At 44.5% G+C, this 22757-nt stretch overlaps 1 protein-coding gene across 1 annotated transcript in view; it reads left to right on the plus strand.

Moving 5' to 3' along the window:
* The window catches only part of ARL3 (ADP ribosylation factor like GTPase 3), a 36556-nt gene extending 17045 nt beyond the window's left edge, over positions 1–19511 (plus strand). The window contains exons 4-6 of the mRNA XM_041743919.1: positions 8484–8534; positions 10021–10206; positions 19234–19511. Of these exons, the coding sequence (XP_041599853.1) occupies positions 8484–8534; positions 10021–10206; positions 19234–19281 (285 nt within the window). The 3' untranslated portion in view covers positions 19282–19511. The remainder of the gene's footprint in view (positions 1–8483; positions 8535–10020; positions 10207–19233) is intronic.
* Positions 19512–22757: the final 3246 nt, after the last annotated feature.

Consider the following 22757-nt stretch of genomic DNA (forward strand, 5'->3'; position numbering starts at 1 on the left):
CAAAAACACATCAGATAAAGTACTCATATCTAAAATATACAAAGAGGGGTACCTGGGTGGCTCGGTTAAGTGTCCAACTCTTGACTTTGGCTCAGGTCATGATTTCAGGGTTATGAGATCAAGTCCCTTGTTGGGTTCCATTGGGCATAGAACTTGCTTAAGATTCTCTGTCTCCTTCTCTGCCCTCCCCACCCTCTAAAACACACACACACACACACACACACAGCTCAACAATAAGAAAACAAACAACCCAATTAAAAATTGGCAAAAGACACCTCACCAGTGAAGATACAGAGATAAATATATGAAAAGTGTGTAATATCTTAGGAAACAGAAAATTAAAACAATGAAATTCCACTACATACCTACCAGAATGGTTAAAATCCAAAATGCTGACAAAGAGGAAAAACAACAGGATCTCCTATTCATTGCCAGTGGGAACGCAAAATGGTACACCACTTTGGAAGACAGTTTGCATTTTCTTACAAAGCCAGGTATAATCTTACCAAACTATGTGATCCAGCAATCACTCTTCGAGGAGTCTACCCAATTAGATGACAACTTATGTCCACACAAAATTCTGCACATGAATATTTATAGCAGCTTTATTCATAATACCAAAAATTGGAAGCAACTGAGATGTCTTGCAGTAGATGAATGAATAAACAAATTGTGTACATCTATATAATATTATTTCTTGCTAATAAGAAATGAAAAAAAATTTTAAATGAGCTATTCAGCCCCAAAAAGACATGGAGGAGACTTAAATGTGTATGGCTAAGTGAAAGTCAGTCTGAAAAAGGGTACGTACTCTCCGTTTCCAACTATATGACATTTTGAAAAAGGCAAACTATAGAACTTAGTAAAAATCTCTGCAAGTAAAAAATTAGTGGTTGCCAGAATTCCCAGGGGAGAGTGGAGGGATAGATGAATAAGTGACATATAGAGGATTTTTAGAGTGACAGAACTATTCTGTATGAAACTATAAGGTGGATACATGTTAATATGGGTCAGTCAAAACCATAGAACTTTAAAATACAAAGAATGAACCTGATGTATTGGTTCAATACTGGTTCACAAATTGTGAGAAATGCATCACACTAATGCAAGATAATAATGCAAGTTACTAGGGGAGACTGGGGGAGGGAATGGAGGTGGGATAGGTATATAGAACTATCCAATTATTTTGTAAATAAAAAACTGCTTAAAATTAAATTAATTAAACTGTAGATTCAAGTCAAATCATTATGCTGTACACCTTAAACTTATACAGTGCCATATGCCAATTATATCTCAATAAAACTAGTGGAGGATGAGCTTGTGCTTTTTGAGTCAAGAGTTAGGAAAAAGCAGGTGCCTGAGAGAAATAACAATTCAGTCTGTTCATCTGCTAGATTAAGGTACTTTGAAAGAAATAACCCAAATAAGAGTAATACATAAGGACATTCATGACCATGAAGCTAAATAAGGAGGCCTCAACTTTTCTTGTCTACAGGTCAGGGTAATTTTAAAGCACAAGCTCTCACACTTTGAGGGTAGACTGACTGCAAGGTAGTTGTAACATGACCCAGATTCTACACCACTTATTAGCTGAGAGTGCCCAGGAATAATCGGACAATCCAGTAAAAGTCAGTTCTGAGCTACTCCAGAGGAGCTTTCTCCAGCTACCTTAGGCTGCCAGTTCCAGACAGTGTTTTGGATTCTGAGTTAACCTTTCATTATTTTCCTGTGCCGTTTGAGATTAAACAAGTCTGGGGGAACAGCTGAGTCCCCAGGGTTAGATTCTAAGGCCTTGTGACTCAGCCCTGTCTGCCAGTTTCATAAACAGCTTGGAGTGGCAGTGGTTGATGGGTTAGGTTATATTAGTTTGTCTGTATTTAATAGTCTTTCATTATTGGTTAAAAAGACCTATTACTCTAGTCTCCACACTGCCTAGAAGAGTAGGGTTGAAGCTTGACACAATTAATTGCCTGGTTAACTTTTCTCATTTATCTCTAGAGTACAATCAGAAATTCTTTATTTTTTTAACAGACACATTCAGTGTCATGATCAGACTATTACATTTAGCAATCAACAGTATGTGTGCAAAAAAATAAATCTACATTAAAACCTTTTGTTGGAATGCTTTATATTTTCCATGGAACAGAAACAAAAACAACCTATTATGCAATTAGTCACAAATACAGTCCTCTAGTTTTTTGCCCATACACGAGTATTGTCTAAAACATGTCTTCTTTGTAGCACATAGGGCCCGCCACCACTGTGCTTAGCTGAGGCCACAAATCTGTTATAACCTGTAGCTTCCCTGTCGCTTCTCTGGTTCTCCTCTCCTGCTAAGCTTTGCTTCCTGGCAGTAGTGAAAACCCACTGTCACTGCCATAGCCATTGCAGCTGCTGGAACCACCATAGGCACCTTGGTTTTGTGGTGTGGCAAAGTACTGGCCTCCACTACCATAAGACCCAGAGCTTCTGCCTCCAAAATTTCCTCCTTTCGGGATCCCTGGGTGGCGCAGCGGTTTGGCGCCTGCCTTTGGCCCAGGGCGCGATCCTGGAGACCCGGGATCGAATCCCACGTCGGGCTGCCGGTGAATGGAGCCTGCTTCTCCCTCTGCCTATGTCTCTGCCTCTCTCTCTCTCTCTCTCTCTCTCTATCATAAATGAATAAAAATTTTTTAAAAAGATTCAAAATTTCCTCCTTTCATGGCTCCAAAATTTGAGGATTGATTGTTGTAATCATTACGGCTTCTGCCACCTCCAGAGTTGCTTCCATCATTAGCAAATCTGTAAGAGCCATCCCCACTGCTGCCGTGTCCACCACCACCTTGACTGCCACCAAAGCCACCTCACCCACTAAAGTTCCCTCCATGACCAAAGTTGTCATTCCCACCAAAACTACCTCCATGACCACCACTGAAGTTTCCAGAACCACTCCAACCTTTTTGGCTGGATGAAGCACTAGCCATCTCTTGCTTAGAGGGGGCTTTCCTTTCTTCACAGTTGTGCCCATTCACAGTATGGGATTTCTGAATGACAATCTTGTCTACAGAGTCATGGTCATCAAATGTTACAGAAGCTAAACCTCTCTGTGCCACCGCCTCAGTCAGTCATGATCTCAATCACTTCAGTTCTCCCATACTGTTTAAAATAATCTCTTGGGGACACCTGGGTGGCTTACTGGTTGAGCCCTAGCCTTTGGCCCAGGGTGTGATCCTGGACTCCTGGGATTGAGTCCTGCGTCGGGCTCCTGGCATGGAGCCTGCTTTTCCCTCTGCCTGTGTCTCTACCTCTCTCTCTCTTTGTCTATCATGAATAAATAAAATCTTTAAAAAAATAATAATAATCTCTTAGATGATCTTCAGTGTCTTCTTTAATGCCACCAACAAAAATCTTTTTCATAGTTAAGTGGGCACGAGGCCTTTGAGAATCTTGAGACAGCCTTCTTTGGTCCCACACTCTTCCATTTTCCTTATGTGGCCTTGCATTCATGGCTGCATCCACCTCCTTCACATTGGTGTACATGACAAACTCAAAGCCTCTGGAGCCCTTGGTGTTAATGGTGGTCATGGATCTCTCATTACTACATAAGCCATAAGCATTCCCCACTGCTCAGAATGGCCCCTCAGATTCTCATTAGTTGTTTCAAAGCTCAAATCTCTCATGAAGAGCCTCCACAGCTGTTCAGGGTCTTTGGGAGACCCTGACTTAGGCATGATGGCAGTGGGAGGGGAAACTTTAACAATGCTTTTCTGTCCATAGGCAGAAAGAAGTAATCCCAAGAAATTCTTACTTTAGAGGAGGTGTTGACAAACTGAATCAGCCTGCCTCCTATTATTATATAGTCTGAGCTAAGAATGGTTTTTATATTTTAAATGGTTGAGGGGAAAAGTTGAAAGAATAAGATTTCATGACACATGAAAATAATGTGAAATTTAAAGTTCAGAGTCCATAAATAAAGTACTATTGGAACAAAGCCACATCCACTTGTTTACAGATTTTTTTTTTAAGATTTTATTTATTCATGAGAGACACAGAAAGAGAGAGAGAGAGAGAGAGAGAGAGAGAGAGGCAGAGACACAGGCAGAAGGAGAAGCAGGCTCCATGCAGGAAGCCTGATGTGGGACTCGATCCTGGGTCTCCAGGATCAGGCCCTGGGCTGAAGGCGGCGCTAAACCGCTGAGCCACCCAGGCTGCCCTGTTTATGGATTTTTTATGGTTGCTTTTGCACTACAGCAGCAAAGTTCAATAGTTATGAAAGAGATTACATAGGCCACAAAGCCTAAAATATTTACCACCTGACCCCTTACAGAAAAAGACTGACAGACCCCACTTGTGAGCATTAAATTGTCTAGAGGTTTGAAAGAGTCAGGACAACTCCTAAAAGTGCCAGGTATTCTCAGGGAAGATGATGTTGAGAACTGCTGACTTCAGCTTTCATGATTTGGGGGAAGTGACTAAGAAAAAAAACTTGAGGGGTCATAGAAGGGAGGGGACAAAAGATCTTCCATTTCTCTTAGGCCTGAAGGTAACAGTTTTTTGATAGATTAAAAATACACAAATTTTTTCAAGATATTGTCATATTACTCCTAAGCTCCATTTACTTTATTATCAGTTCTGTGTTCAGATGCAACATAATAGAAACAAAGTAACTTTGTCATTTCCATATCCAAAGTGTAGGACATCAAGTGAGGTAGATCTCAACCAACCATCACTTACACTGTTTCTGTGATATCACTTGAGCCTCAATACTTCTAGAGCACAAATAATCAAAAACCTTATTACCCAGAAGCCTCATTTCTCAGTTTCAACTTCCTCTTAGACTTTTCCTGGAGCTAAGATACAAAGCCCAATTCTGAGTGTCATCTTTCCTTATCTCTGCCTATCCCTCTTGATGAGAAATACGTAGGAGCAGTAAAATGGCCAAAAGGTGGCAGCAGGAGGGAAGAAGAACAGAAACTAGAGGAGAGACAAAGAGCCCTCCATTCACATGGCTGGATAACTAGTCTCTGGGTAATCTGGAGTTGGGTTAAACTTCCATCAAGAAAAAAATATTCTCTGGCTCTTCCTCCCACAACCAAATAAAACTTTCAAAGCAACTGCCAAGGAAGATATGAATTGGCTTTGCTTACGTAAAGCATCATTCTAAGTGCCGTGGATTATAACTTCATTTTTGAATAGCTTTATGTAACTTTTTTTTTTTTAAGATTCTATTTATTCATGAGAAGCACAGAGAGAGAGGCAGAGACGTAGGCAGAGGGAGCAACTTGATTTTTGAAGACCATAATGTTTTGTTTTTGTTTTTTTAATTTTTCTTATTTTTAAGGGATGCCTAGGTGGCTCAGCAGTTAAGCATCTGCGTTTGGCTCAGGGTGTGATCCGGGAATCCAGGGATCCAGTCCCACATTGGGCTCCCTGCAGGGAGCCTGCTTCTTACTCTGCCTATGTCTCTGCCTCTCTCTCTGTGTCTCTCATGAATAAATAATATCTTTAAAAAAAAAAAAAAAAAGAATTTATGTGTAGTTTCGGAAAATCCTCCTTTTGAATTTTTTTTTTTAATAAATTCTACCCCCAAAGTGGGGCTTGAAATCTCGACCCCGGGACCAAGAGTTACATGCTCCCCAATGGAGCCAGTCAGGTGCCTCCTCCTTTTGAATCTTTTATTTTTTTATTTTTTTTTTTTTAATTTTTTTCTTTTGAATCTTTTAATGAAAAAATTCTTGTCAAAGCAATAAATAGCAAGTAATTTAGCAATTTTAAGTTAAAAATGTCTTCTCACCCACCATCAGATTCTGGCATTTGGTGATCTTTCTTTTCTGTGATTTAAACCGTCTTTCCTGGGGCAGCCCCTGTGGCTCAGTGGTTTAGCGTGGCATTCAGCCCAGGGTGTGATCCTGGAGACCCGAGATTGAGTCCCACATCGGGCTCCCTGCATGGAGCCTGCTTCTCCCTCTGCCTGTGTCTCTGCCTCTCTCTCTCTCTCTCTGTGTCTCTCATGAATAAATAAATAAAATCTTTTAAAAATAAATAAATAAATAAAAATAAACCGTCTTTCCAAACCTCCCTTCTCTCCATCTGTGTTTCATCATATCAAACATCAATTTCTTAACTGTATCTTTGTCTTCTCAGCCTTGTCTCAGTTTCCTCTTTGCACTCTTACCTTCATATTCACACCCTTTGCTCCCAAGTAGATTTTCTTACTTGGTAAATTTCTTTCTTGCCCGGTGACCTGCTCCCTGCCTTCAGGCAGCCTTCTGAGCCCGAAACCCCCTCTCAGTGATCACTTAACCCTTTCTTCTTCCCTCCCATCTTCTTGCACTGATGCCTGAGTGAAGATCATCCTAATCCACTGTAGACTCCCCACTAATTCCAATCAATTCTATATTTGTATTGAGATTTACTTTCCCATTGCATTGCTTCTTTCCACATCTATATTTATACGATGCCTGCTATTTTAAAAATGCCAGACCCTCTGGGGAAAAAACAAAGCTACCACCTTGTTCTCCGTGCTGACTTATCAGACAATTGGTATCAAATCTGGGGTATCTGTGGGCAGAGCCCATTAATGTATGTATTGACACTGAGTCACAGTAATATTGACAACAACAATAATAAGGCTGCAAAAAAAAAAAAAAAAAATTACCGAGACCAAACACATCCATCCTTCCTCTTCCTGTGATTCTCCATGAAAGAAGCATAGGTGGAAACATAGGGTATTCAGAGGAACAGCTGAAACTTGGTTCCTGGTATAACATTTAGTATGAGTGACTCTAAGTGAGAGAGCACCAAGGAAAGGAATTTTTTCTTTCAAAAGAGAGCGAATGTTCAGAGTAGCACAGAATTTGACATGCATACAGTGCATTACAGTGTACCAGTTAATGTAATTGAAGGGAGGTAAAGGTGAGGCTTGCAGATTGTTTTTTGCTGTTTTTAAGTGAATATGCTTTCCCAAAGGAGTGTTTTCATAATGCCATTAGTTTAAAAACAATTTTAAATTCTTTAAAGAAAGTTTGCAAATTTGATAATTTTTTAAGATTAGCAACTGGGAAAACATTTAATATGTCTCTAATGGAAAAAAAGGCCTATAAGGGGCTCCTGGCTGGCTCAGTTGGAGGAACATGTGACTCTTGACATGAGTTGGAGCCTCACATTGGGTTGTAGAGATTACTTAAATAAATAATATTTTTAAAAGGCCAACAAAATTATATCTATAATTTTCTTTTTTAATTATGAAGAAAAACTAGAAGGGAACTTTCACAAGAAATTAAAATAATTAATGTATTTGGGTTCTGTAACTATAGATAATTTTTCTCTTTTGGTCTTATTTCATTTCCCTTGTTGTTATTTACACAATTAATAAAATTCAGTGATGGGAGATAAAGCTTGAGATTTATAATTTACGGTGACTCTTAAGACTTCTCTTAGGTCTGGCAAAGCCTATGCCCTTTTTTTTTTTTTTTTAAAGAATTTTATTTTATTTTATTTATGATAGTCACAGAGAGAGAGAGAGAGGCAGAGACACAGGCAGAGGGAGGAGAAACAGGCTCCATGCACCGGGAGCCCAACGTGGGATTCGATCCCGGGTCTCCAGGATCGCGCCCTGGGCCAAAGGAAGGCGCCAAACCACTGCGCCACCCAGGGATCCCTGCCTATCCCCTTTCTATTCCCAATACTTGATTTTAACGTCTCAGCAAGCCTGAGAAGGTGGGAATGAAATGGAGATCAGTGGGTCTCCTCCCTTCGCACCTGAAATCAGTGTATAGTTAAGACTGCAGAATGTACTTTCAGAGCCATGATGTTCCAGGACTGTGGTATTTGTAAATGCCTCAAAAAACTATCCCTTCCTGACAATGTGGACTTTACTGTCATGTAGGCCTGAGTTTGAATTCCAGTCTTGTTAGAACTTGGGCATTGGGCAGCCTGGGTGGCTCAGCGGTTTAGTGCCACCTTTGGCCAGGGGCGTGATCCTGGAGACCCAGTCCTGCGTAGGGCTCCCTGCATGAAGCCTGCTTCTCCTTCTGCCTGTGTCTCTGCTTCTCTCTCTCTATGTGGGTCTCTCATGAATAAATAAATAAATAAATCTTTAAAAAAAAAGGATTTGGGCATAATACTTAATTTCTTTAGGCTTTTGTTTATCTACATATAAAATGGGAAGATAATGAAATCTATCTCATAGAGTTGTAACAGGGATTGATAGGGTAAATCTAAACAAGAATTTTTAGTGAATGTATAATAAATGTACCTATTTTTATCCTGCTTGACTCTCCTGACATCTACTTTGAAGCTTTGTTTGGCATATTTTCTGGGTATCCGTATTTAATCAATCAGTTAATTAATTAATTTGTTTATTTGGCATCCATAGATGAGGTAAGACTTTTCAGCCAGTTTCCGTTTGCTGTGCTAATGAGAAATCTGACTGCTCCTTCTGCAGAAGGTACCCTGTCTTTTTCCATTTCTGCTTATTGAAGTAACCTTCTTTTACTTTACAGATATATGTCATTGACAGTGCAGACAGAAAAAGATTTGAAGAGACGGGTCAGGTAAATAATTCTTCTGTTGAGATATTTTCCAAATAACTAGGTATTCATTAATCTACCTTGTAAATGTATGAGAGTGAGGGAGGTATTTTTTGTTTAACCTTTGCAGTTTAAACAATGCAGTCATTCTGGCAAGCAAGCAAAAATACCAGTTACCGAAAAAAGTTGTGTGAAAGGAAATTAGTTGAGAGTCCCTTAAACTATTTTTTAATGATAGCCTTTTAGTTTTAGTCAAATTAAATAAATAAGATAGAAGTAAATGGAACTTACCCCCATGCCCAAAAGCTCTTCAGGGTTCTTCTCAGGCCACTTAGAAATGAACCCAGAGGAACAATTCACTTGTCATTTCTACGTACATTTTTCAATACCAGCTTAATTGATCCAAGGGTACCTCTAACAAACTTGTGAAGGGATGGGAAGAAATATGTAAGCCAAGACTAAGCTCCTCTTGTTTCCAATCAAGAGGTAGATATACTTTGAACCCAAATGTGCCTTAAAATACAAAGTACATGTCAACATGATTACATGGTGAGATTTGTGTACACAATTTTAAATAGAGAAGCAGTGGACATAGACCATTTTACCCAGATGGAGTATACTGATAAGAAGCAAAGAGTAGAATGACCTCTTTAGGAAAGTGTGCAGAGTCCTTGGCCTATATCCTAAACTATCACCGGTGGCCTTCCAAAAGTAGCATTCCCCGTGTTTATGTTCCTTTTTCCTAAAAATTAGTTTGGGAACTCTTTTCCATACCTTGATGATTTCTATATCATCACTCATGTGAATCAATGCTAAACATGACCTTAGAGGTAAAAAAGCTATAAAATGATCTGTCTCTTGAACTATCCAATTCCCTTTGACAGCCCAAGTGTCCTAAGTAGCTAAAATGAGAGTTTAATAGGGAAGAGGTGGGTCCTTTCAGGTAAATACACACCATCTCCTATGCTTATTGCAGACAGAATCAACATACAATTAAGACCCCAACCAATAACCAAAATATCAGACATACTGCCAGGTGGACTAAGATAATTATTCTAGGATGTGAGTTTGATGAAGTGCAGTGCACATGCATTCTTGCTTTGAAAGATCAATGAAGCAGAATTATAAACTCTAAAGTCATTGTCATTTCTAGTTTAAGTGTGTGTGCATTGAAAGTCATGTGTAGATAGCAATCCTAAATTTTAAATATCTATCTACAACTTGTTTTCTCCTTTGACTAGTGTTTCTCAATGATCTCTGAATCCATAGCAGAGCCACCTGTTGAAATGCTGATTCCTAGGCCCTGTCTCAGACTTTCCAAAGTCAGCATCTCTGGGATGGGCCCAGGAATCTGCCGGGAAATTCTTCCATAGGCTCAAGTTTGAGAACCATTGCCATTGGAAGTTGTTAGTTTATTAGCTTAACACTTTTTTTTTTTCTAATTAAAAATACATGGTTAAATATCATAGATTTCATCCTTCCCTTCCCATCCATTCCCAAAATGATCCAGGAACTAGCTGAATTACTGGAGGAAGAAAAACTAAGTTGTGTGCCAGTGCTCATCTTTGCTAACAAGCAGGATTTGCTCACGGCAGCCCCTGCCTCTGAAATTGCAGAAGGACTGAACCTGCACACCATCCGCGACCGTGTCTGGCAGATCCAGTCCTGCTCAGCTCTCACAGGAGAGGGCGTTCAGGTGAGATTACCAGAAGGCTCAGTTACCTGGCAACATGGTGCCCAACCAATGTAGTCTCTTATTGGTTGAACTGAGCTAGATAGAAAGAAGATATAAAACAAATAGCCTTTGATTGGCAGATGAACCACTCCAGGATGTGAAGGGCATGGAGGAGTTTGGTTCTTTTTTACTTAGCAACCAATCTGATAATCATTAACTGTTGCAGGAAAGCCATAGACAAACCACCCTACTTGAGGGACAAACTACCCCATTGGGTAGGAGGTCAGAATAGAAGATCTTCGAAGATGCTTTCTAACTAGGATTCTTTGATCATTGGGTTGGGGGTTTTGTGTTGTGTCTAGTATTATGGATGCTAAATACTTGTGCTCCCAAGGTAACAGCCATCAACAATCATGCATACCAGTTACCCTAGAAGGGTTTTGATTTTTCTCTTGGCTAACTCCACTGTCCTCAGGGCTGGTGTCTCTCCTGCTACTTCAGGTTGGTTTCCCACAGGGAGGCTTCTGCTGACAGCCCCACACTTTATACTGAGGAACTGCAAACTGGAAGAGCAGTCTCCCCCTCATTTGATATGAATTAAGGGCAGAAAATGGTTGTATCCCAGATACCTGAGAGCCTACATCTTCAAAGAATGATAAATAGTTTCAGCTCTGATGCTTCCCACCAAGCAGCCTCAAACCCATTGACACTCAGGGCTGCTTCTTTATTCTGGAGCCCCAGAATGCCGCACAGACTTCATTTTAAACATCTGGTGTACCTGCCAGGGAAGTGACAGTGCTGTGAGAACCAGACAGTACTGTTCAAAGATGCTGGGGGGTGTTAACAACATCTGAAGAAATGGTATCTTCCCTCATTGCCATATGGCATGTGTCATAACTGCATGGCCAGTTTGCTTTTCTCTCAATTTGGTCTGTCGTGATTGGATTCTCAATTTTTGTCCTGCAGCCTCTTTCTACTTCCCTTCTAATGCTCTTCTTCCCTCTCCCCTAAGACATTTGACATTGATTGGTCTTAAAACTGTCTGACTGTTTTTATCTCAATCAAATAGTCGCTTCCAAGAATTATCTCAGTTGTTCCATCTGTTTGCTGCTTTGGCTTTTTTCTTGTTACACAAACAGCCAGAGCCCGCTTCTATGCTTGGCCTCTAGATCGGAGGGCAGACCAGTCTGCACAAGAGGAGCACCTCCTCCAGACTCCTCAATCCAGGAAGTTCTGTGTGTGTGTGTGTGTGTGTGTGTGTGTGTGTGTTGGGGCTTTCAAGTAGCCAGAGTGGCTGGCCCTCGGCTGCATCCCCAGAACAGATGCTGGAACTCTGGGGTGGGGGGGGTGGGGGGGTGGTTCTCTGTGAGATTTAGGTTTGGGAGGGGGCCAGTGTTGAGTCTTAGGTATTTCCTTCAGTCCCAGACTCTGGTTAGGAAAGTAATATAGTCTCATTGTTAATCATGTACAAGTATATAAAACTAAAACCTGAAAAGTTCTTTCCTCCCCTCTAATCCCACTTGACAAAGGAACTAATCACACTAGTAGTTTTTTCTTCTCAAGTCTCTTCTATAAATTGCAATTACATATGTGATTATAGGTCTATCAGGTTTCAAATTAAGTGCATTTTTCAGTTTAATTTATAAGCTGATCCAACAAGTATACTACAACCCAGCATGTTTTTTGATAGGTAAACTCTGATCATTTTATTTAGCTTCTCACTGAAAAAAAAAAACCCAAGTTTTGCCTAAGGCAGTTCCCTGGTTTGTGCATAAAATGGTATTCACGAGGCCTGGGGTTATTTTGGTGAGGAGGAGGCCCGGGGGAAAAGATAATAGCTTTCTTGTGTTTGTACAAACTACCTCAGGAAGAGGATTCTGCCTTTCTAACTGGTTTAGAACACAAATACAGAAAAGAGAACAGGGGTGCCTGGTTGCCTCAGTTGGTAGCGCGTGGGACTCTTGATCTTGGGGTTGTGAGTTCAAGCCCCATATAGGTATAGATAACTTAAAAATAAAAAGGGAAAGTAGAGAGTGTCTTGAGTTGCAGACTCCAAAGGTGGCACTAGAGAAAATGTATGTTTTGGTCATATCCCTGAGAAAATGGGAATTGACAGTTCTGTAATCTTCCCTGGGCCAGAGTATTGAAAGGAAGAAAAAGCAAAGCTGGAATTAACAGTGAGGCTCTTGTTTCTTCAATCAGCCTTAAGGATGGATGTCAAAGGAGGGCTAGAGTTATCTAGAATCAGTATTCAGAGTATTGGCATTCAAGTCAAGGGTGCTTCTTCAGAGGAGCCTGGAGGTTGGGAGAGAACACTCCTTATTGTTTGTCCAGCCCCCACTCTCCTCCTGCAGTCAGGCAGAGATTAGGAGGGTAGAGAGCTCTGTGTCCCTGGCTATGTCAACCATCATAGGAATGGAGTTCCCTTTAAGTAACAGGATCTTTATGCCAAAAAAGAGGCAGGAAGCTATCAGACCCACGGTGGGGATAGGCAAGGGTGGTCTTTAAAATCAACCAGTTTGAATCAACTGAGATAAGTCATGTGTGGTTTGATTTTGTTCAGAAAGTGCTTCTCAGACCAGGGACCTTCAGCAAGCAGGTTCACAGGAAACGATATCAAGAGAGATACAACAAAGAACTGTGAACAAGAAAAATAATGATTTTATATGGAGGAGAAATAGTTTGAAGGTCACTTAATTAGTTTAGTAGATAGTACCATGGTGTATAGAATTGGGTAGTTAAGACTGGGATTTCAAGGTTAATGAGATTAGATTATGGTTAATAGAATGATATAAATTTAGAGAATTTAACCATTATTTGAAATGAGTTATTTAATAAAAATGTTAATTAAGAAGGGAATCTGCTGTCTATTGTCCTCTAATGGTAACCTTTGGGGAGGGAGAAAGGTCGGGGAGTTTTCTGTGGAAACACTTTTCATTGTGAGGCACCGATTGACCGACTGTGTCCCTCCCTCAGGTAATGCCTCCTACCTCAGCTCTTGCCCACTCAGCCAGTTTCTTGGGTTTCACTTTAAAAAGAGTCACTTACATGGAATTCTTTTCTTGCATTGCTTAGATCAAGTGCAGGCCTTTAATAATTCTTATTAATTAAGGCTTTGAGTATTCCTCAAAATCAAAGACGTCACTAGAAAAATGTCCATAAGATCACTTTCAGGCATGGATACTGTGTCATGAAGACTAAAATGCCCTTAATTCCTATTTCATCCTTCCACTCTTCCCTCCCACCCTTCCACCTACTACTCCCTGAAAGCTAGTCAGCCATGGGCAAACCTACCAAAATGATCAGACATTAAATGGATCAAGTAACATCTGGCACTGCAGCTCTAATGACCCTGAAAGAAGATGTACAAAGGTTTTTTTTTAAAGACCTGGGATTTCTGTTACAGTTTCAGGTATTCAAAGACAGTGTCCCTATTTGCATTGTGTCTGAGCATAGGGGTTTAATCTAAACACATTTGTGAGACGGGTCTCACACCTGTAAGTAACAGCCTCCAGTGGGTGAGCAGATCCGCTAGATAGTGAGCTAAACCCTCCCGATGGATAAGGCAAATAGATTGCTTCTGCTTAGCTGAGTAGCTTAAACACATGATTTGAGACTGAAAGTGAATGATTCCTGGGATGGATTTGAGATTCTTGCTCTACCTGATATTCTTTTTTTTTTTTTTTTTTAAGATTTTATTTATTTATTCATGAGAGACACACACAGAGAGAGAAGCACAGACACAGGCAGAGGGAGAAGCAGGCTCCATGCAGGGAGCCTGGTGTGGGACTCGATCTCAGGTCTCCAGGATCAGACCCTGGGCTGAAGGCAGCACTAATCCGCTGAGTCACCCGGGCTGCCCATCTACCTGATATTAGGAAGGCAAATAAATATGTGCAATCTTTACAAGGACAGGCAGTGCATATGTTGTTCAACATCCCTGTGTCGGCTATGGAAATGGACTTTTGAGGGCTTCGGGAGAGTTGAGAACAGGTCTCTCTTTGCCTGATTGATGGCAATGGGGAGGCCCGGCCATCATGTGATTTAGGCAGGTTTTCATGGGAAACCTTCAAGAGCAGAGCCTAGGTAAATGGCACTAGAAGCTGAAAGAGAACATCAGTCTTGGAAGCTGTCCTGCTGAGAGGCCCACAGTCCAGAGGGTGGTCGGAAGAGGCCCAAGTATATCAAGGAGCTGAATGCAGAGAAAAGGGAATCTGAACTATATCTGGGATGGGAAACTTGCAACTCCCCCCCCCCCCCCCCCCAGCCAGATGGCCTCACAGACTTGGGAGCAGCCTCCGGGCATGCCCTCGGGGCTAGGCCCTATGCCAGTGCACAGCATCTAGCTCCAGGACTCCCTTCTTCCCCCTGGGTGTCTAGAAAATGGTTAACAGAGGATCTGGCTTAGAGCCAGAGAAAGGTGGAGAAATCAATCCCTCTTCCACCTACAAACCTGAATTGGAACCCTGAACCACAGCTCTCCTCTGCTCTTACAGTTTTATGTGGTTGAAGATATCCCCTCTCTAAAATGCTGTATGTGTTTAATTAAAATTATACTGGATTAGAATTTCCTTTCAAAGCAGAGATCAGCAGTTTCAGCCTGGCCTCCAGCCTCAGTCATAACAGAGGCCTGCCTCCACTAGGAGCTCTGAGCTAGCAGATTTCCCTGCGGATTACTCTCTCCGCGCCCTCCACCTTCTGCTCACCTTTTTTCCCCACATCTCTTCCACATTCTGTCTTCCTTCTCCAAACAAGAGTCATGATCCAGCTCACAATCCTCTCACCTACATGGAAAGGACCACCAAGCATCTGAGCCCTGCCTGATGTGAGCTTTGCACACCACCACTGAACATTCACTAGCTAAGTTTCTCGTTTTTGTTTCTTTTTTTCCTTGATTGGGGGGACTTATCCCTTAATAAGCCAACAGAATTTCAGTATTTTAAAAAATGACATTCACCACTTCTTTCTAAGGCCTGACATCAGTTATTTTTGACTCCAAGTGTACATGGAACTGCTTATCTACAAGTCAGACCTCAGGTTTATTTTTAAATTTTCAAGCCTCTCTATAGACCAAGAAAGCAAACTCGAGACATGTGATTTTGCTACCTCTCTGGTGCAGTATCCTTTGTCACCAGAAAAAATATTGATAGCAATATTTTATGTATGCTGCCTTCAACTACACCTTGACTCCTTGAGCCCAGGGGCACAATGGGATAGGCTGCATTGCTCAGCAAGGGTGCAAGCTCCTCCCTTCTTAAAGCAGTTAACTAATGTGATCGGGTAGTCCTCCTGGCATTAAAAACCAGGCCCACGCAACCACGGCTACTACTGCTTCCTTCCAACCATCAGGCAGTGGTGGATACATGGTAGAGAGAGCAAGGTCAAAGGAGCATGGCAGTCAGAAGCCACTCTTCCCCTAGAAAGAAGCAGCATACCTCCAGGCTTGGAGTGCAGGGGCCTGGGACTCCTGCGTTTCCACCCACATGATTAGGGGCAGCCTTGTGTCTCCCAGTGTTTATCGGAGGCAATCATATCATGACATAGTAAAATGTAAAAATGTTTTTCCTTTCCATGACGCTAAACCAAGCTCAGTATTTGAGGTCCGAGGACTCTCTTTAGTCTTAATGAATTGAAGCTAATCAATTCAGATTGGGTTTCAGCAAGGTTGGTCAGGGGAGGCACAGAGGAGGGACTACCCATGACTTCGTCATCCCGTGACGAAGATCAGATGTGCAGAAATTTGGTCAAACCAGTTTTTAACAATAAAGGTTCAACCATTAAACAGACCTATGAGTTCACTTCCTTCTCTGGAGGCAAAGCAGTAACCTACTTCAGGTAGACAATCACCTTTTCTCAGTCATCTGTTTAAAAAAAAAAAAAAAAGGACTGGCCAAAGTAAGACAAGGGCAGTGCGGTGCACAGACAGGAGCCTGAGGAGCAGAAGGCCCCTCCTCTTGTTCTCCCTGAGTGTGGAGTCACCACTGCAGGCAGTGGTCCGGCAGATAGTTAATACGCTGGGGTCGTGCATCCGGATAAATATATGCAGTCTTCCACATGCAGCTGGGGGGGTCTTGAGAGTTAAGTGACCAAAACCAGCTTTGGATACCTGGTGAGCTGCCTCAAAGCCACGCGGGGTGCTTGGCTGGGGACACGTCCAGTGTGGTGGCCCTGCAGCCGCTGGGAGTCCTCAGGAACATGGACCCAGGTCTCCCCCCTTTCCCAGCTTCAGGGTGAGGCCTGCCTTCTCTCTGAGCTTGAGGCATTCACTGAGAGGTGCCACTGACTAAAGAGCATGGGTGCTGGAGTTCTTGCCTGGGTTCACGGCCTGCCCCTGCCTCACACAATTCTGTGTCCCCATTTCCTTATTCTGACTGGAAATTCTAACAGAACCTACATCACAGCGTGGTTATGAGGATTCATTTAAAAGATACCAGTTTAGCCTCTGCTGTAGGCCAGATACCAGGATACCATGCTAGGCTCTGTAACCACCTCCTCAGGCCAGTCCAACAGGGACCCTCCTCTCAGGGATCCCAGACAACACTACTGAGTTCCCTTTCCAGGGGCAGCTGGCACAGCTTGTCCCTACTTGATCGAAGGGGCATCATCCCCACTGACTGTGACACCTCTTACCTCCAGCTCAGGTTCTCCCCTGGATAGTAACAAGAAAGGCACAGCTCCTCAGCCTCCAGACACTGCAGACCAGGGCAGCCACAAGCCTTTGTCCCATTTAAATCTCCCCATGCTTCCCACCCTCCAGGTTCCCACACTCCAGGCTACAGGCGGCAGCTATGGAGGGCCCAAGACCCCCCCCCCCCCCCCCCCCCCCCCCCCCCCCCCGCAGGTCAGCCGGTGGCTACTGACCTCTGAGCGCCCTCTGTCGGCAAGGCTGGCTGGAAGGGGCCTGCCACCCCTGGCCCTCATGGACATCTGGAAGACACTGCCTCTCAGCAGGACTCCCCGGGTTAAATCCCCTCTACCTCCATAACAGATACCCAGGAAGAATCTGCCCCTCACCCTCCACATTCTGCTTTGGGTTCCTGCAGCTGAGTAAATATTTTTCCTATCTCTTTTGACCACATTCATGTTCAGTTACATACAATAAAAGAACACCCCCCCCCCCCATAATCAGCCATAAAACAAGAGGAAAAAGTACCATTTGTGTAGTGTGGGAACACAGTTCTTGATTTCTCTGAGAGGATGATTTGATAAAATCGGCAAGTCTCTTTAGAGGAGAAAATATTGAGGTGCACACACCGTTGATAGTGTTTGTACGGGTTCCTGAAAGTGGAAAGTGCTACAGAAGTGCTGAGCTATTCAGCTTCGAAGGCAAGGAGAAGATGGTTATCGTACTCATCCCTCTTTTATTTGTAAAATCTTTTTGTCTCCTGGCAGGTGAGCATTTTTTTTTTCCTGGAAACCAATTAGCTACTAAAATTAAACGTGCTTCTTTAAATTAATCCTTTTCATAAAATGGTCTTAAAATTGGCCTCAGCTTTTCACAGTAAGTAGCTGACCCAGTTGTAACTGGAGACACATTTGGAGTCCATCTTCTCCCACCTCGGCGCTCCCCCATCCTTGCCCACACTGCTGCTGCCAGGTGCTGTCCACCTTTGGGCTTTGGGCCGTGGCCAGCCACATCTTGGCAAACACCCTAAAGTCTGCCCTGGGACAGCCAACGGATTATCTGGTTCTCCTGCCCAAGTGCCCTGATGGCAACTGGCAGAGTTTTAATCACTGTAAATTCAGGTTATGGTCAGATTAGCCAGGAGATAGGATGCCTGCTGGTTGTTTTGCAGTGATGTATTGTTTATGGGATTAATGCTCCAAACGGCCAAGGGTGTCAGCTGATATTTATTACTTTAAGCTGTCTCAGCTGTTCAGGTTCAACTACTAGCTCCATGGTCACAGGAAATGTGGGGCTCTGCATGTCATGTATGCCCTGAGATGTGCAAATGTGACTGGGACCTCAGCGAGTATGTGTTACAGATGCAGAGCAAAGGGATTCGTTGCAGGAGCCTTCTTTGATTTTGTTCTGGGCTTCTTTTTTTTTTTTTAATTATTTTTTTTATTTATTTATGATAGTCGCACAGAAAGAGAGAGAGAGAGGCAGAGACACAGGCAGAGGGAGAAGCAGGCTCCATGCAGGGAGCCTGACGTGGGATTCAATCCCGGGTCTCCAGGATCGCGCCCTGGGCCAAAGGCAGGTGCCAAACCGCTGCGCCACCCAGGGATCCCTTGTTCTGGGCTTCTGAGGGAGCTCTGCACACCCCTGAAGGTCGGAGAGAGACTCTGGGGAACGGGGGAGCATTCAGGGATGGCTCCAGAGGGGGCTGAAAAGGAGGTCATCTCTGGCAGACCTGGCATCCAAGAGAAATCATGCTGCCTGCCAGGTGGCTGTAGACATTGTGTGGTTTTTACCGCTGCCCCTCTCCAGCCTAAGAGAGGACACTTTCAAGGTCACTGTGTCTTTAAGGGAACCTTCTCCCCGAGTCCCTCAGCTTGGTGGTGCTTAAAGCTGCAAGAATCAGACCAGCCCTTTGGAACCTCTGTGTAGTGCTGCACTAAGAGAAATAAATGCACATTGCCCCAGTGTGTGTCTAGTAACACACACTGCAGTTGGTTTGTTTTTCCAAAAAAATTTAATTTAACCCAAGTGTACACTGTCACACTGTAAACACACTGGGGCACCAGAAGGGTGGCTTATTGAATTTAATGCCCTGGCAAAGGTCAGCTTTTAGAAAAAGCCAAAAATGGCTGGAATCTCTGATAGCTCTTCAATCAAGCCTTGGATCCAGGCAGATGTGTTTATTTTTTCAGAGGGAGTTCCTGAGGATCCATCTCAAGTTCAGACACTGGGCACTCCCCTCCCATCTCCCTCCTGTGCTCTCCTCCCCAGGAGGCCACTGTCCCTAGTCACCCAAGTGGGCCCCTGGGGGTGGGGGAGGGAGGACCCAGGACACCCCCACTCCCCCCACTCCCTGCTGGGGCTTGAGTGTGTGGTGCCCTTCTTAAAACTAATACGCCTTTCTCTGCCCATTTCCCTTAAAGGACGGCATAAACTGGGTCTGCAAAAATGTCAGTGCAAAGAAGAAATAAAATCTAGACGAACGGAGAGACGCAAGAGCTGCGGGAGCTGAATTCTGTCCTGAAAAACACTAATTTGCTGCTTTCTGACCAAATGTTTTTCCATCTGTGTACAGCTACAGCTGTTTGAAGAGAGGGAACAACACAGTTTAAAAAGAATCCCCATTCCAGCAGTAGATTTAACTGATCTCTGAGGTTCAGTATCATTTTTCAAATAAAGGAATTATATTATTTCCTCTGCATAATTGAAATAGTATTAAATGTCTCAAAGCACATGATTAGAAAATGAGATCTTTTAAATGAGCAAGAGATTACATTGCAGTTTAGACAATTCCAGTGGGCTTTTCTTTCAAAAAAAAAAAAAAAAGAAAGAAAGAAAGAAAGGAAAAGAGGAAGAAGCAGCTTATGCTGCATGCATTTATTTCCTGACCTGTCCCTTACATCCCCCTCCTCCCCCTCCCATGGTTCTGAACCACAGACTGTGTTTGCTGGTGCTGGGCAGTGATTTTTACCATCACCAACCAAGCTAGGGTGGGAAGCGGCTGGTGGGGGGAGGGGAGGGATAGCAGATGATTAAACCATCTTGTCATGCAGGTAGGAGACTGTGTATGTAATCCTCACCCTTTGGAGAGAGAGGGGGAAAAAACCTTTCTTGCAAACAAGTCACCACAGAAACATACCTCATCCCCACCCCCCCAACCCCCATGGCCAGCCACACAGGGAAGCAAATTCTTATGACTTCTGACTGTAATGACATCTGGAATGTAAGGAGAGGTGGGAGGTTTAATTCCAGAAAAATTACAAGGTCCTTAAAAAGCCCTCACATGGAGGGCTCAGGCTAGCGTAAACAGGCTTTCTCCAGTTCAGTGAAGCAGTGAGCCTCAGACTCTGAGATTAGCTGACTTCTCCATGGCCGTCCTATAGAAGGGATTTCTAAAGCTCAAAGAATTCTGTTTAAATGATCACAATAGGCTGCTGCTATCAGATTTTAAAAATAAATGCGGCTTTACCATGAACCTGCTCCACTGAGAAAAGGCTGGCAGATCGATTTTTAGAGGAGATCAATTTTTACAGTGCTGGCGACTTGGTGGTGTGGGATGCTCGTGGGTGGAGAGGGTTTGCTGCTGGGAAGAGCTTGGGTGTGTACGATCACCGATCGCTGGGGCTATGCCCTGGGGAGCCAGGGTCACCCTGGCTGCTGGCGTCCTCTGCATCTGTTAGCAAAATGTGCCTCTGAGAGTTGAATGGAGAAGAAGGGCAGGAGTGTCCTGCCCTGCATTGCCAAAAGAGCTTGTCTCCCTGAGCTGTAAGAAATCCCCAGCTTCAGCTGCAGACATGGGAAAGCAGGCCAGAGCCACACTCGGCTCCTGAATTGAACTCTGTTCTGGTGCCTGAGCGCAGGGGTTTTCAGAGTGTGAATAAGAGACTGTTCAGTGGCTAGTGGGTCCCAGGAGGCCAGCTGCCTTCTCATCCAGGGAGGTGGCCCTTCCCAAACCCACCAGGGCCTTGGAGCATACTAAAGGGACCACTCTAGCCCCTGGCCCTCAATCCTCAGCATTTTTTTTTTTTTTTTTTTGACTAAGTTGTGCAGGTGAGGCTGCAGCAGGGCCAGATTCAAAGACGGTCTGGGGTGAAAATCATTAACAATGCCAGACATGAAAAGGTGCCCTGGGGGTTGCTGTGGACAGACCAGTAAGGACTTGCAAAACAAAAGCGGGTGAGGCTTTTTAAAGCGCCAAGCTACTTGCTCCCTGCAACCTCCCTCTCTGGCTTCTCTGTCTCCCCCAGGTGCCTCTCTCTTTGAACAGAGGCAAAACAGAATGATAAGGAACCAGAAATCCCTCTTCTGTGAGGCTGGAAATGTGTCTATAGTGCCTGCAAAATGGTTTTTCCCCTCCAAATAGAGCACCAAGGATGTTACCTGAGGGGGCAAACTGCCTGCCTTGAGGTCTGCAACCGAGAGCACTGTGACATGGAACCTTGACTCTGCCAGTGGATGGTCTGCGAAACGTTTCTGTTCTTTTACCACCAACTTAGGGAACTGTCTGGGAGAGCCCTCCCAAGGCCCCGGCCAGCCCGCAGAAGCCACTGGCCCTCCTCTGATAACAGCCTCTGTGAACGCTCAGATTTGCTTTCCAGCTAAAGACAGAGATCCTGCGGCCGGCCCGAGCTTTCATCTTCCCCCTGAGCCCTCCGGAACCCTCCAGGGGCCAGTGGGATAGATGAGCAAAGGCTGCAACACGCAGAGCCTGAAAGCTCCCATTTGTAAAAACAAAACAAAAAAAAAAAAAAAACGCCTCTAAAGTCCTCCCTCCTCTCCCAGCCCCGCCCCGCCCCACCCCGCCCCACCCCTGTGCCGGGACCAGAAGGTGGAATTCGGAGCCTGGAAGGGCACCCCCGGCCCGGCGTCCTCGCAGCCCCGCGGCCGGGGGCTGCCCCGCAGGCCTGGTGCCCTGCAGCCCGGGGCGGGGGTGGGGGGGTGGGGCGGGCCCCTCCCCGGCTGCGCGCCCTCCCCGGCTGCGCGCCCTCCCCGGCGGCGGCTGGAGGCCCGCGCCCCGCGCCGCACACCCTTTCCCCTTCACTCTCCCTTGGTTACTATGGAAACAAGGGTGTCATTGATGTGGGCTGAGCCGGGGAACATGTCGGCGCACAGCTGAAAGTCAGCGATTGTGCCGGCGGGTGGAAATGTGCCGGGGTGGGAGAGGTCCGCAGCTCCCGAACTGCGGCAAGGACGCGGCCCTGCCCCTCCCTCCAGCTCCACTCCCCTCTCTCCTGGCTTTTGACAAATTTCTTTATTCCCCTCTGGGCTCCGGCGGCGGCTATTTTTGTGGCACTCGGTGCCCCACCCTCGCTGTCGGCCGCTCCTTATCCGGCCTGGCCTGGAGGGTGACACTGTGTCACCCTCGCCAGGACTCGTCCCTTGATTCCCGTCAGAGTTTGCTTTGATTTCTCTTTCCTTCTCAGGGGCCAGTTCTTACTTCCTTTTATTTTTAGCTCTGCACTCCATGTGGTTTCAGGGTTCAGTCTGATCCATGGAAAGGTTCTTTTTTTATCGTCCCTTTTGAAAATGATAATCAAAGGAAGGGACGTGGTATTTGGTCATGTGGAAAATTCAATGTATAATTTAGACGTCTGTCAAAAATCTGACAAATAAAATTTAGCTGAAACGGAGGCAGCCCGGAACGTGTCGCGTTCTTCGCCAGCGCTGGGAAAGGGCTTCGAATGGGTTTGTCCTTTCGGAGGTGAGCGCTCCTCAAGGTGCTCCTTCCAGAGGGATATAATGTAACACCGCCACCAACAGTGCAGACAGTACTTTATGGAGCCCCTGCTCCGCATCAGGCGCTTTAGGTTCGGTTCCAGGCAGCATGAGACCCACTTTGCAGTCGAGAAGACAGAGGCACTGGCTTGGGTTAAGGACTTTGCCCGACATCGTAGAACCTTCAGTGCAGGAGGGGCCTGGGGCCTGGGGTCTGAATGCTGGAGCGAGC

Source organism: Vulpes lagopus, chromosome 2, assembly GCF_018345385.1.
Source record: "Vulpes lagopus strain Blue_001 chromosome 2, ASM1834538v1, whole genome shotgun sequence".
In the NCBI taxonomy this organism is placed as follows: domain Eukaryota; kingdom Metazoa; phylum Chordata; class Mammalia; order Carnivora; family Canidae; genus Vulpes; species Vulpes lagopus.